Source organism: Lonchura striata, chromosome 7 (assembly GCF_050655825.1).
Source record: "Lonchura striata isolate lonStrDom1 chromosome 7, ASM5065582v1, whole genome shotgun sequence".
NCBI classification, from domain to species: domain Eukaryota; kingdom Metazoa; phylum Chordata; class Aves; order Passeriformes; family Estrildidae; genus Lonchura; species Lonchura striata.
The window spans coordinates 1721401-1733683 of NC_140709.1; the positions used below are offsets into that span (position 1 = coordinate 1721401).

The 12283-nt window shown below is 39.4% G+C and overlaps 1 protein-coding gene across 41 annotated transcripts in view; it reads left to right on the top strand.

Moving 5' to 3' along the window:
• NEB (nebulin) overlaps positions 1-12283 on the top strand; it is a 105308-nt gene that overhangs the window by 64059 nt on the left and 28966 nt on the right. For 36 of the 41 annotated variants that reach the window (XM_085584012.1, XM_085584017.1, XM_085584014.1 and 33 more), the window contains 17 exons: positions 80-184; positions 1274-1378; positions 1665-1769; positions 2264-2368; positions 2581-2685; positions 4433-4537; positions 6686-6790; positions 6892-6999; positions 8282-8386; positions 9236-9340; positions 9464-9568; positions 10164-10268; positions 10357-10467; positions 10671-10781; positions 11221-11322; positions 11438-11536; positions 12025-12123. In XM_085584012.1, the coding sequence (XP_085440138.1) occupies positions 80-184; positions 1274-1378; positions 1665-1769; positions 2264-2368; positions 2581-2685; positions 4433-4537; positions 6686-6790; positions 6892-6999; positions 8282-8386; positions 9236-9340; positions 9464-9568; positions 10164-10268; positions 10357-10467; positions 10671-10781; positions 11221-11322; positions 11438-11536; positions 12025-12123 (1785 nt within the window). Of the gene's footprint in view, positions 1-79; positions 185-1273; positions 1379-1664; positions 1770-2263; positions 2369-2580; positions 2686-4432; positions 4538-5082; positions 5188-6685; positions 6791-6891; positions 7000-8281; positions 8387-9235; positions 9341-9463; positions 9569-10163; positions 10269-10356; positions 10468-10670; positions 10782-11220; positions 11323-11437; positions 11537-12024; positions 12124-12283 lie in introns of all 41 variants that reach the window. The other 5 variants (XM_085584019.1, XM_085584042.1, XM_085584020.1 and 2 more) reach the window with 3 other exon arrangements.

The window sequence follows — 12283 nt, forward strand, 5'->3', positions numbered from 1 at the left end:
AGCTTTTTTTTTTTTTTGCACGTTGGCAAGTGCTTCTAAAATTACAATGATGATTTTTCCTTCTTGCTGCCTCTCTCAGAAAAAGTACAAAACCCAGTATGAGAAGATGAAGCACAAATACACCCCTGTCCCTGACACCCCAGTGCTGATCAGAGCCAAGAGAGCCTACCTGAATGCCAGTGATGTGAGTACTCCAGCAACACCCCTGCTGCTTTTCCTTGCATGAAAAGAATAGGAAAAGTCAGTGAGGAACAAGCATGCAAAGCACAGAATAGCTCAGTGTCCCCCATCAGGGAAATCTCCTTATTTACATGTCCATTTCCATTTGAAATTAGGAACATGATTAAGTTTTGATTGGATTCTACTGCAATGCCTTTTTTTTTTTTTCTCTTCCAATTTTTAGAATTCATTTTTATTTCCCATTGCACTGAAGTGTGGCCATACAGCAAAGTAAAAACAGAATTAAAATAATTTGCTTACTCATCAAGTCTCCAAAGAGAGCAGACTAGAGTGAAGTGATTGATGCTGGGGCCAGGATAAAATAGCTTTTATCAGCTTTTTCATCTCAGTTTTGTGCTAGAAGTAAACTGGCCTGTCACTGGGAATGTGTTCATTTTTCAAATTCAGAAGTAGATTAGAGAGAAAAATTACCAGAGCTGCTGCACAGGAGGTTGTTAAGGTGAAATTGATTTTTTTCAAGCGTGGAATAGTTATTTGTGATTTGAGGCAATTTAAAAATGCTCATTTGTGAGAGCTTTTCCATATATTTCAGAAGCAGCAGGATGTGAAGGGATATGTGCAGGGTTGGTGCTTTGTTCTAAGGTTTATTTAGTCTTACTGCTCTAAGAGTGATTTTTAAATACTGCCAAGGAGCATCCCAGCTCTTCTGCACATGGGAACTTCTCCTCTGGGATGATCTTCCTGCTTTCTTCTAGAGGAGGGCAGGGAAGATTTTTCTGCCAGAAGTGGTCCCTGTGCTACTCTAGAGAGCACTCCTAGGATGCAGGGATGTTTTTTCCTCACTCTGAAAGGGAATTGGGTGAAATTCTCTGTAATTTTTACCACAAGTCTCAGTGAAATTACAACTGGTTGTAGGCAGCCTCCTAAAATTCTTCAGGGCTTGGGGAATCAGACAGCAGCATATCCCTGGGTATGTTGGGGTGTCAGACAGCAACATATCCCTGGGCATCATTCCTGAGAAGTGAGAAATGTAACTGGAACAGCTCCTGGCACATTAATCCCTTCTTTTGTGGCTTTTTTTTTTCCCTCCCAGCTGCGCTACAAAGAAACCTTTGAGAACACCAAGGGCAAATACCACACCGTGAAGGATGCTCTGGACATCGTGTACCACAGGAAGGTCACTGATGACATCAGCAGTGTATGTACAGCATCTTCATTCCTAATTAGTGTTTGACACTCAGTAACCTCTAATAGGCCACTTAGCCTTTTGTTCCATTTCATTATGTCAAATAATTGGGAAAAAAATCAGCATTGTCAGTGTTGATTTCTCTCTTTCTCTGGAATATTGATTGCTGTTGGCGTTACAAGTTAATCTCATTTCTACTCTTTTAGTTCTGCTGTTTCAGGGGTGGAAAAATGGAATTTTGTGTTGTCTGGAGTGTTCTCTTCGATTGTTTTACTTAATTCTTCAACTGTCTCCGTAGGTGAAGTATAAGGAGAATTACATGAGCCAGCTGGGAATCTGGAGATCCATCCCAGACCGGCCCGAGCACTTCCACCACCGCCTGGTCACGGATGCCATCAGTGATGTGAGTCCCAGCAGCTCCTGCATGGCCCCCAGGGAAAGGTCCAAGTGCTCTCCAAGTGAGCCCAAACATTCCTTCCCAACAAAGGGAAAGCAGCTGAAGTTTTTCAGTGATTTACAATTTGCCCTGGGAACTGACACAATCTGATGGCTAAAGCTGCAGCACACCCTCCCCTTGTCAAATTAGTTTAAATTAATTTACATTAATTTAAATTAATTTCAGTTGTATCTGCTTAGATTTGTTTAGCCCTGTGACAACCTTTAATTGTACATTTCTGTACATACATAATAACCCCTTACCTGTACAATCTTTTTAATTCACACAGAAACTGCAGCAGCTAATGATAGTGTGTGTTAATAAACTGAGTCCGTGACAAAAATAGGAGAAACTAAGTTATTTTATAATGTATGTAACTCTCTTTGCCACACCTGGTGCTGGGCTTTATTTCAGCACGGATTATCTGCTTAAAACTGAGTCTTTTTACTTCTTTTCTAAAGGTTAAATACAAGGAAGACCTGGAATGGCTCAAAGGCACTGGTTGCTATGTGTGGGATACTCCAAGTTTTGTCCTGGCAGAGCAGAATAAAGTGCTCTACAGTGGGGTGAGTGACACACCCTGAATTGTTGCAGAGTGTTTTTGGACATTTGCTGTCCATTTACAGCAATTTGTTGTTGGTAGAAAAGTTAACTCACAAATGCAATAATTCCACCATTTTTGGCCACAATTTCTCTCTAAAATCACATTTTCATTGCCTTACCTTTCTTTGGACTAACATGGGCTGGGTTTTGTGTATTTAATTTTCTTTGGCTGCAGTGCAAGTACAAGGAGAATTTTGAGAAGACCAAGTCCAAGTTCAAGTACGTGGCTGACTCTCCAATCAATGAACATTTTAAATATGCAACTCAGCTGATGGATGGGGTAAGTAAAGATTTCTGTAGGCTCAGCCTTAAGGGGTTGGACTGTGAGTAAATACAGAGTTGAAGTAAAACTTCCTTAATTTCCTTAAAATCAGGCTTAAAGATGCTTTAAGATCAAACTAAAGTAATGAAAGACAAGTGGTTTTTTTGTTTTTTTTTTTTTCTCTGAGTATTAGGACAGAGCAAGTTTGCAGAGTCTAGAAAGTGAAATCCCCCCCCACGTTCATTAATTTTTCATGGCAAAGGAACTTTTCCTTTGCTGACTTAAATAATGCTGCTGGTACAGTGACCCTGAGGGTTGGTTTCCATCTCAAAAAGGTGTGGACAGAATTCCAATTGCTTTCTTAAAACATTGGTAAAATCTTTATTGGTGTTAGGAAGACAGAGTTATGTCTGAAGTTTCCACAGCTCCTTTAATGTCAGTGACTTTGCCTGGAATTTTTCCACTCCACAACTCAGCTTTTTCTTATTTTCCTCCTGTAGTTCTAAAGAAACAATTGACACAACCTAATAATTAATGAACACCCCTGGGTTTAAAATTCAAATCTCTCCTGGAGTTTGTTGGATTAGTGCTTTACACCCCAGGACAGATTCCATAGAAAACATCACATTCAGGGTGATTCAAAATCTGATGCTTTTCAAGTAAAGAAACAGATATTTAGATATTTATATCTTATATTTCATTCTTTTTCACCAGCCATTGTGTCGTATCATTACCTGCCACTAACTTTATTACTGTATTACCTGTTCTAGGTAAGAAAAGCTGTTTCACAACAAATACCTGAATTTTAATGAAGGTTGTTCAGTCTTGCTATTATTCATAGAGCAAATAAGGAAAAAAATTAATATCAGAAACATAAACACACAAAATTTTATCACTGGGAGCTCCATATATTGAAATACTTGCCTAAATATCTTCTGTTATATAAGTGATGTTTTTTTTAATAACATCTCATTGTGTTCTCTTTGGACTCAACTCAGGAATCTCCAACACAGAGTTGCTTCTGCAGTTACTTTTCATGGAGAAATTCAGTCATAAAATTGCTTATTGAAGGGGTGGAATAGAGACATCCTTAAGCTGTAGGCCTTCCAGAGGCAATGTAGAAATGCATTTATGACTTGGAAATATTCTTCCTCTTCTCTCTTTTTTTTTTTTTTCATTTTATTTTGATTTGTTGTTTTGTCTTGTTTTTGGGGTTTTTTGTTTCAGTTTTTTTGTTTGGAGTTTTTTAGTTTTTTGTTTATTTTTGGGATTTTTTTTGTTTAGTTTTTTGGGTTCATGTAAGGTTTTTTTTGGCTGTTTTTTGTTTGTTTGGGGTTTTTTGTGGTTTTTTTTTTTCTGTTGTTTTTTGTTGTTTTTAAATTTTTTTAAATTTTTTGTTTGGGTTTTTTCTGGATTTTTATTTAGGGTTTTTTGTTGTTTTGATTTTTTTTGGTTTTTTAAAAAAAATTATTCGGGGTATTTTGTTTGGGGTTTTTTTTTTGTTTTTTGAGGGTTTTGGGATTTTTTAAAATTAATTTGTTAGGGGTTTTTGGGGGGTTTTTTGGTTTTTTTTTGTTTGGTTGGTTTTTTTGTTGGTTTTTTTGGTGTTGTTTTTTTTGTTGTTGTTGTTGTTTTGGGTTTTTTTCTCAACGTATTTTTCTCTTTTGGACATAACTTTCAACCCCAGCCTGTAGAGAGGCTATACCAGTGACCTCTCTGTATCTTAACCCTCTCTTGTTACGCTGTATTGTGCTATTCTGAGCAGAAATTATACAAAGCAGCCTATGAGAAGCTCAAAGCTAGGTACAGCGTTATTGTGGATGACCCCAGGAACCTGCTGGCCAAGTGGGGCAGCACCCTGAGCAGTCAGGTACTGTGGGGAGCAGCTCAGCAGTGTCACAGCCCTGTGGTTTTTGTGATGTTTCTTCACTCTTCATCTCCATCCTGCCACCCAAAAAGGAGCCACTTTTTGTGTGAGCTGCTCTGTCCATCTGTCCTGTATGTACTTCCATTACTGTGCATCAATGGACATCAGGAATCCCATCCCTCCTGAAGCCACTGGAGAGGTTTTAAAAAATGCAGAATCAAGCGTTTATTGGTTTATTACCTCTCTTTTCAAATCTTCTTACTCATTTCTTGATAAAGCAGCAGGGACGTATTTTCCTTTATCCCTAATTTACTTTCATCTCCCTCCAAAAACTCGTAACTTCCTTAATGAGAGAGCAGGAAAATTTGTTCACCTGTACCTTTGGCAGTGTTAAATATCCAGATGTGAATTGTATGCACATGTGGATGACTACATGCAGCACCTTGCCTAAATCTCTCCACTCTCCAAGTGCCTGGGATCTAGAGCTGTGTCGTTGTTCATGTTGTTCATGGGTCTCTCTTGTCCTTGGTTGCCATTTGCATGGACAGAGAAGCTATAAAGCCTTTGCCAAGATGCTCCTGCAGCACGGATGCAATGAAATTCTGAGGCCAGACATGCTGACAGCACTCTACAACACATACCTGTGGAGCCAGGTAATCTGCAGAGCTGCTGCTCTAGGGCACCTTCAATCCCATTGTAGCTGCTTGGACTTGGCATATTTACTGCTCCCTCTATATCCATGGACTTCAGACCCCAAAATTCCTCCACGTGCTTAATGCTGGCTGTGATAAAATAAAACAGAATATCTGAAACAATATTTGCTGTCTCTTGGACATCGCTCTGCTCAGGCTGAGCTTGTCTCCATATCTCCTTTCATTATAAACACTTGGTATGAATTCCACATACTTGTACAAAAAAAACAATTTTCTATACATTTCAGATATTGGATGTTAGTTCTACCTGGTATTTCCCTAACCCAGTTCTCATTCTGACACCATTTCTTGGCCTGGTCACCTTTGGTAGCCCCAGTTCCTTAACTGAGGAAGGACAGGATGAGATTCCAACATTTATCTGCCCAGAATGGTGTCAGACACAGACAGTTATTTCTGCTCTGAAATCACAGCTTCTGGCAGTCAGCTCACCCTTTGCAGGGGAAAAATCATTCCTGATCGTGAATTGGAATATAAATTATACACTGGAAGCAATTCTGTCAGAGGGAATTGGAATTTGTTATTGCCTGTGCCAATAGTGACATTCTTCAGTAACAAATTACTGAAGGTCTTTCAGACATTTTTGTTCCATTTTTTCTGTGGATTTATATTCTTTCACTAAAAACTCCTTGCAGGTAACTCTGTGTATGTTTGAATTTAAAAAAAGAAATGTCTGACCTGCATGTCCTCCTGAGTTCACTCCATGTTATCATTGATTATTTGTCTATCATTTTTCATATTTTGTCTGTCGCAGTCCGATTTCAAATGCATGGGTTTGTTTTCTGATAAAGGGTAGAGCATGAAAATTCTTTTTTCAAAAATGCATTCTAACCTTTTCCAGCTGCCTTGAGGCTGCCTACAATGAATTTCCATCCTTGCTGAACTTGTTCTCACTTGGTGAACTCTGTGAAAAAAGGTTTAGAAACCTGAGCAGGGCAAGCTGATCCTTAAGAAAATTATTACCAAGGCACAAATCCCGCTGCCAAAGCCTTGAAAATGTCCTGGCATTGGGATATAATTGATAACATTTTTATCTCCTGCTGTGTGAGATGATTTACATTTCTCTTCACTCTGATCACGGAATCTTCACAGGTTGGAAAAGACCTCCAAGATCGCCAAGTCCAAATTTCAACTGGATATGAATATTTAAAAATGAGATTTTGTCCATCATGAAATTTAAAAGTCTCTGGTCTGCAAGGATTGATTTTTTTTAGCTCAGTCCTGGAGATTTTAGCTTGAAATAACCATAAAATGAATCAGACAAACAAACAGGCAGCCTCCTGGGCAAGGAAGGAGTTTGCAATTCAGCTCATGGTGCATGTTCTGCTTTCCTTGGCTTTGTGGGAGGGTTTTGCAATTTTACCCATGGATATAATCCCACCTCTGGGAGAGGTTTTGCCCTGCTCTGTGTTATTAACTTAGAGCCTTTCCCCATCTCCAGATTCAGTACAAAAAGGACTATGAGAAGAAGAAGGACAAATACACCACAGTTCTGGATACTCCAGAGTATTTACGGACCACGAAGGTCAACAAGCAGATCAGTGACGTAAGTGTGGACCCTTGGGGATGGGACAGTCCCCCCCAGGGAATTCCCAGCTGCCACCAAGGATTCCCAGAAATAACCCCAGCCCCAATTTGTCCCTTCAGATTATTTACAAGCTGGAGTACAACAAAGCCAAGCCCAAGGGCTACACCACCATCCAGGACACGCCGATGCTGCTGCACGTGCGCAAGGTCAAGGACAGGATCAGTGACGTGAGTGGAACCTCTGTGGCACCAAAACCACCCCAAATCCACTTTTTAACTTGGTAGCCAATGTTTGTGACTCCTGTCTAATGCTGCCAGTGAAAATCATCACCTTCTTAGGCCATATTGGCCTGTAAAACTATCTGCATTCAGTGCTTGGAACATTTTTTTTCTGGGACAAACCACCCCTCACTAGAAATAAAAGCCATGACCTGGAAGTGGTCTCCAAATCTGAATGAATTTGGAGAAGTTTTTTTCTGTTTTTTCTTCCTCTAGTAACTGATTTTTTTTTTGAGGCTTGAATAAAATATTTCATGTATTGCTGTGTTTATTAATTTTTTATATAGATACTGTGAATATGTAAAGTAAATATTCTGATCTGAAACAAATATGTTTTGATTATGGATTGATTATGGAGCAATAGAAAAGAAGGAAAGAGAAAATAGGATAGAATTTAGGACTCCTGTTCCTAATTCCTTCTCCTATCTTTTCTTTCTGTCGTTTTTTAGTTGTTCCTTAGGTATCCATAAATGAGGTTGCTGAAACTTCTGAAACTCAATGTAGTACTGTCAGAATAAGTAGCCTGAATCTCATCCAGATGCTCCATGGGTTTCTACAGGATTAGTAACTCCAGGAGGAAAAATATTTTTATTTTATTTAATTTATTTATTTAATTTATTCCAGGAGGAATCAATAGTTTTTATCCAGATACTAAAGAGGATCATTGAGAGACAGAGATGTGAATTGAAGGACTTTTTTAAGCTCCAAACTGAGTGCTGAGTTTCTCTGTAGGAGTTTTCAGTTAGTGTAACTATCAGAAAATAAGACTCTTCAAAATCTTATTTTGAAGAAAAATAACTGCAAAAAACTAGAAGTATTCAGGAAAAAAACTCCTAGAAATATTCAGAAAGACTGATTGTGAATAGATTTTATTAATCTTAGTCTGTGCCTTGTGGTGAGTTAAAACTGCTTCATTTTCTGTATAAAGAGAAGTGCTGCTGGAGAGGACCCTCCTTCAGGCAGGTGCTTGATATCAAGTTGTATCAACAGAATTTATTTTTCATGGAATCCCAGAATTATTTAGGTTGGAAAAGACCTCAAAGCCATCAAATTCAAGCTGTGCCCAACCCCCCCAGCACCAGCCCTGAGTGCCACCTCCAGTCATTTTCTCCTATTAAGATTTTATCCAGACTGGAGCAATTTTAATGAAGTTTTTCAATATTTGAACGCTTTTCTTGTTGATGCTGATCTGATCTTTGCAAACATTTTTTACATCTTTGTCTTTCTCCAGCTGAAATACAAAGAAATGTATGAGAGGAGCAAATCTCGCTGCAACGTCGTGGCAGATTCAGTTCACATCAAAACTCCCAGGCACGCCTACAAACTGAACAGCAACGTGAGTTCTGTCCTGCTCATGGCTTCATTTTATTCTGGAGGGTGGTGGGAACTGGTAGTGGAAGCCACAAGGAATTATTTCCACAAGAAATTATTCCACAAGAAATTAAATTCCACTGAAATTTTTGGGCATGGCTTCTAATCCTCACGGTGCTGGAAGAAAATGTGCTTTAATTTCTTTCATACTGAAGTGTTCACTCTGGTGAGTTGTCCTTGAGGTTCTTGTGTGTCACACATTCTGGCCTTCCAGCTGTCCCCTGTTGTCCTGGCAGAGACACATCTGCCCCAGGAATTCCATGGGATGATGCTCTTGGAGACAAAACTTCATGGAAAACTTTCCTGTGGTTTCTGTTAGGAGACAAAACTTCATGGAAAACTTTCCTGTGGTTTCTGTTATTGGTGCCCAGCATCCATTTCAGTTGGAAGGATCTGAAAGCTCTCACCTTCTCCAAAGTCAGGACATCATTTCAGTCCTTCATATCCCATTCTCCACTTTCATATCCCATTCTCCACCTTCATATCCCTTTCTCCACATTCTTATCCCTTCCTCCACCTTCATATTCCTTCCTCCACCTTCATATCCCTTTCTCCACCTTCATATCCCTTTCTCCACCTTCATATCCCTTTCTCCACCTTTTTATCCCTTCCTCCACCTTCTTATCCCTTTCTCCATCCAGCAGTGGAAACCTGCAGTGGCTGGGTTGTGCCTGACCCAGAGAAAAGCCCTAATCTGGTGTAGATCCATTTTCTTACCTCTTCTCACCAGCCAAAAGAGAATTGGCCTCTGTGTGTTGTGTGCAAAGTACCAGTTTCCCACCAACTCTTCCTGTTTGTTTTTCCCTGGACACAGCTGGATTATAAGAAGAAATACGAAGCAGCCAAAGCCCACTGGCACCTGATTGCTGACAGGCCTGACTTCATCCAAGCAGCCAAGTCCTCTCTGCAGCAGAGTGATGTAAGAAAATCAAAATACACCGAATATTCCATTTCCCCATCTCTCCTATTCAGAATTTTTTTTTTTTTAATTGGAGAAGATCAGAGACTCTCTTACTTTATCTTTCCTTTTTCCTTCCTGCAGTATGAATACAAACTGGACCGGGAATTCCTCAAGGGGTGCAAACTGTCTGTCACAGATGATAAAAACACAGTGTTGGCCCTCAATAATGCCATCCTGGCCAGTGATGTAAGCACTGAACTCGCCTTTCCTCTGCAAGTTCTCTACTACCACTTTACTCACTACTTAACTCTTCTATTGCAAGTATAATTGGATGAGCAACAAAGCTTTGGACAGTTGTTCTCAGTCTCTCAGTCTGAGAGAGACTCTCTCACTCTCTAAAAATTCTTAATTTTTATTTAATTCATTTGTTAATGAAATAAATCTTTACTTGATTTATTTAATTAACAAATTGACTGAATAAATTTGGTCTTGTAGAAGCCACTGGCCTAATTCATGGATTAAATTAATATTCAAAGTTAATATTGCCTGAGCACCCTTAGACTTTACACCCAGGTACATCTCTGCATTCCTGATACTGAAATGGAAGTGTCTGGAGAAAATAACTCAGAATATCTTTAATAATTGCTAACAGTATGTTAATATTCAGTATACTAAAAAAAAATCCAAGTGAGAGCCATAGGAATGTATGGATTAGGCTGTAAAATATCAAAATACGGATTTTCTGCAAAATTTTGCACTAACAAGCAAACAGAGCTGTACTGATTATTTTTTATGCTGACAGATACACATTATTTAAATTGATATATTTCCTTCCTGCTAGATAAAATACAAAGAGAAGCACAACAAAGCCCGTGGGACCTACCACGTTGTTCCAGACACCCCTCAGATCCTGCTGGCTAAGAACGTCAGCTCTCTGGTGTCTGAGGTAAAACATTCATTTATTCTTGATTTAACTGAACTGAACTCCATCCTGGAGCTGCTGGGTTTGACCTGGTGTTCCCCTGTGCTGGCAGAACAAATACAAAGAGCAGAGCAAGAAGCAGCTGCCCCATGGCTCCTTCACCACCCTGCCCGAGACCAGGGACACCGTCCACGTCAAGGAGGTGACCAAGAACGTCAGCGAGGTGAGCTCAGGCTCAGCTCATCTTCTCCAAAGCTGAGCTTTTCTAATCCCAACCCCAAAAGCTGCAGCCAGCACATTTGGGGGGTGAGGTGGCTCCTCTTTGTCCACCTACAGCAGTTTTGAGGAGCTTGTTTCCAAGTTTCTGCAGTGTTCCCCTCCGTGTGACATTAAAAACTCACATGTGGCCCTTGTTGTTCTTGACAGACGAACTACAAGAAGAAGTTTGTGAAGGAGAAAGGCAAATCCAATTATTCTGTCATGCTGGAGCCTCCTGAGGTGAAACATGCCATGGAAGTTGCTAAAAACCAGAGCACAGTAAGTTTGCTTCTTTTCCCATTAATTTAGTTGGTTATGTAAGCAAATTCAGCTGGAAAACCCCAAGTTTATGGATTTCTGAATTTCCTCCTAGCCTCCATATTCAGGTGTAATTTTGAAAGATAAACGTACAAATATTTGCAAATATAAAATTCAGCTGAAATGAAGGATTTGTATTTAAATCCCATTGTAGGATTTCAAGTAATCTGGTGAAAATCACATCTAATAATTTTTTCATCCTTTCAAATACAGAGAGAATTTCCCATATTGATTTCTTCACTTGTAGACAACTTGCAAAACCAGATCTCCTGATTCATGCCGTGTGAATTGATTTCCAAAACAAACCCATGAGCTTTCTCAGCACCGTTGCTGTGTCCTTACTTGAATAAATTTAATTTTCTCATTAATTTTCTTTCCTCTGTCTTCTTCCATGGATTAGATTGAATACAAGAAAGATGCCAAATCCAAACTCCACTACACACCTATAGCAGATCGACCAGATATTAAGAAAGCAACTCAGGCTGCCAAATTAATCAGCAATGTGAGTGGCTTTAAAACTTCTGTATAATCCTTTAACCTTAATTTAATGAAAAAAAATCCAGTAGAATGATTAAAAGAGGTTTCCTCACTCCTAAAGGATTTATTTCTTTGGTTAGATTGAATATAAGAAGCGTGGAGCAGCAGGTGTGGGTGTGACCATGCTGGGACGTCCAGACATTGAGCTGGCCAAGGAGGTGTCCAAACTGACCAGCCAGGTAAGGGCAAGGTGAAACCTTGGTGAAACTCAAAGCAGGGAGAGAAATGAGATGTAGAATTAATTTACAGAGTGATGTCACTATTATAACTGAAATTATTTCCAAACTGGGGGGAAGGGAAAGGAAGGGAATGTGGGGAAGTAAAAATTAATTACAAATATTAAGTGTTTCTTTGTTAAACTTTGATACTGTTATTAATGGAGATATAAAACCTCCTTAAGATGATGCTGTGACATAAATGCTGAAGTGTTTGCCCTGTTCTTTTTTAGCTCTTTTGGGTTCTTGGTAAGGAACCAGCCTTTACCTGACTCTTGTTTTCCATTCTTTGAACGGACACTTGGTTTCTTTCAGCCACTTTCTTTTTTCTTTATATCTTTAAAAGAATCTTGTGCCAGGACCTCAGTCCCTCTTGGTTCTTTCTCACCTCTTTGTGTTTGAATTCTGGATTTTTTGCCTTTCTGACCTTGCTTTCCTGCTGCTGGTTGTAGGCAGAGTACCTCAAACAACACATGAGAGGCCACGGAGCTGCTTCCTATGACACCCCCTGGATGAGAACCTTTAAGAAAGCAAATATGCTAAGTAGTCATGTAAGAGAATTTTAATTAAATGCCATTTAATGCCATTGTTGTGCATTTGTCTCTTGGTGGCATAATTGTCTTGGAATTCTGCAGCACCACGTGAAGCTTTAAATGTTGTTCTGCCCTTCATGGTGGTTTTGGAGCTTCCAGGTTGTTTTGTTGAAGGTTT